General features: G+C 52.0%; 1 protein-coding gene across 1 annotated transcript in view; it reads left to right on the top strand.

The window, feature by feature from the left end:
* The window catches only part of RAD54L2 (RAD54 like 2), a 93,799-nt gene extending 92,118 nt beyond the window's left edge, over positions 1–1,681 (top strand). The window contains exon 18 of the mRNA XM_037736699.1: positions 416–1,681. Within this exon, the coding sequence (XP_037592627.1) occupies positions 416–1,497 (1,082 nt within the window). The 3' untranslated portion in view covers positions 1,498–1,681. The remainder of the gene's footprint in view (positions 1–415) is intronic.
* Positions 1,682–2,386: the final 705 nt, after the last annotated feature.

Here is a 2,386-nt window from a genome sequence, read left to right as displayed (position 1 = left end):
GATCTCGGCTTACTGCAGCCTCCGTCCCCTGAGTTCGAGCAATTCTCCTGCCTCAGCCTCCTGAGTAGCTGGGACTACAGGCGTGTGCCACCATGCCCAGCTAATTTTTGTATTTTTAGTATAGATGGGGTTTTACCATGTTGGTCAAGATGGTCTTGATCTCCTGACCTCATGATCTGCCTACCTCATCCTCCCAAATTGCTGGGATTACTGGCGTGAGTCACTACGCCCAGCCAGGATTCACTTTGGTATAGTTTTATAGTTTGGGGAACTGAGGTACAGAAAAGTTATATGCCTTGTGATGGATAGACTTGTTTCTGGGATCAAAGAATTTCTTTCTTTGTGACTGGAAAAGGTTGACTGGGTGATGTTGTTTAGACATCAAACAATTAGAATTTTGGGGACTACAAGACAGGATTTTTTTTTTTAATGAAGTTTTCTCCTCTACCCTTCTTCTGTCCCTGGCCACTCTGGTTCTCAGTTACCTACATTTTGTCCCCAGGTTCCCAGGGACCTTCTCGCGAGTCCACAAGCAACGGCAGACACAGTGCCTCATCACCCAAAGCCCCCGACCCTGAGGGGCTGGCCAGGCCCGTCTCTCCTGATAGCCCAGAGATCATCAGTGAGCTTCAGCAGTATGCAGATGTGGCTGCTGCCCGGGAATCCCGTCAGAGCTCCCCAAGCATCAGTGCCGCCCTGCCTGGCCAACCAGCCCAACTTGTGGATAGCAGTGCTATTCCTGGGACAGCTCTTGGAACTGAGCCTCGACTAGGGGGTCCTTGCCTCAATAGTTCCCTCTTGGTGACTGGCCAGCCCTGTGGTGATAGGCACCCAGTGCTGGACTTAAGGGGCCACAAGCGAAAGTTGGCTACACCACCTGCTGCCCAGGAGTCATCCCGCCGGCGGTCCAGGAAGGGTCATCTGCCAGCCCCCGTGCAGCCGTATGAACATGGGTATCCAGTGTCTGGCGGGTTTGCCATGCCACCCGTCTCCTTAAACCATAACCTCACCACTCCCTTCACCTCCCAGGCTGGGGAGAACTCCCTGTTTATGGGCAGTACCCCCTCCTACTACCAGCTGTCCAATTTGCTGGCAGATGCCCGCCTGGTGTTTCCAGTGACTACTGACCCTCTGGTGCCAGCAGGCCCCGTCAGTTCCTCTTCCACGGCTACCTCAGTCACTGCCAGCAACCCCTCCTTCATGCTCAACCCTTCTGTGCCAGGGATACTACCCAGCTATTCACTCCCATTCTCACAGCCACTCCTGTCCGAGCCGAGGATGTTTGCGCCTTTTCCTTCCCCTGTCTTGCCCAGCAACCTTTCGCGGGGCATGTCTATCTATCCAGGCTACATGTCCCCACATGCAGGCTACCCAGCTGGTGGCCTCCTTCGGTCCCAGGTGCCTCCATTTGACTCTCATGAGGTTGCTGAGGTGGGGTTCAGCTCCAATGATGATGAGGATAAGGACGATGATGTGATAGAGGTCACTGGGAAATAGCTGGGGAGCCCCTTCCCACCTCATTCGGGGCCCCCAGCAGGTTGCCCACCAAGCTGGAAGGCAGTAATTTGGACTTTTTGAGAAAAGGACACTTGGCAGGAGGGAAAAGGAAGAGAACAAAGGAGGGTGGTTAGCCATAAGGGCAGAGCTCTGTTGCTGTTTAACAAAAGAGGCAAAAAAAAAAGTCCAACAGAGCAGCAATAGCGGGAAATCAGGGACCCAAAACAGGGATGGAGGGACAGTGCAGCCTCTTTTCCTTCCTGCCTTGCTTATGCTGTCTGCTTGCTTACTCGCCCATCTGAGTGTAGAAGTGCACATCCCATTTCTGTCTTTGGGAACTTTCTCTCCCAAGAGAGCTGCCTTACTGGGTGACTTAGCTTGGCCTGGGGAGGGTAGGGAAGGGAGGGAGAATGAGTGAGAAAAGGAGGTGGGCAGGGGAGCAGACTGTGATCCCATGTGAAGTGGGGTTTTTAGGGGGTGGGAAGGAAGCTGACCAGGTATGTGTGTTTGTGAGTATGTATGTATGTTTATGTATGTATGTACACATATGGAACAGAGCAGGGGTGAAGGTGGGAGGGGAGGGAGGGAGGGAAGAACTAAGAGGGAAACTGAAAAATGAATTTATCTTTCTTTAAATGGAAATCAGAGTTTGGTGGTTCATGGCACCTATTAGTGTGAACATCAGGGTGAGCCCAGAAGAGCCATGGAAATCACAAGTTTCCTTCTGGTTGGGTGAAGAGAAGGCCCCACTAACTCAAGTCCCTGATTTTCAGAGCCACATTTGTTTGAGAATTTGGGGGAATTCATGAGAGAAAATGGGCATTACCAATCTATGTCTCTTAACCCTGGTGGTTATCTCTGAGTAGCTCTCCCTTTCCAGCACGGAAGG

The sequence above is a fragment of the Cebus imitator genome, unplaced genomic scaffold (genome assembly GCF_001604975.1).
Source record: "Cebus imitator isolate Cc_AM_T3 unplaced genomic scaffold, Cebus_imitator-1.0 Scaffold0, whole genome shotgun sequence".
In the NCBI taxonomy this organism is placed as follows: domain Eukaryota; kingdom Metazoa; phylum Chordata; class Mammalia; order Primates; family Cebidae; genus Cebus; species Cebus imitator.
Note: the sequence above shows the minus strand (reverse complement) of the source record. Positions and strands in the feature narration are given on the sequence as shown.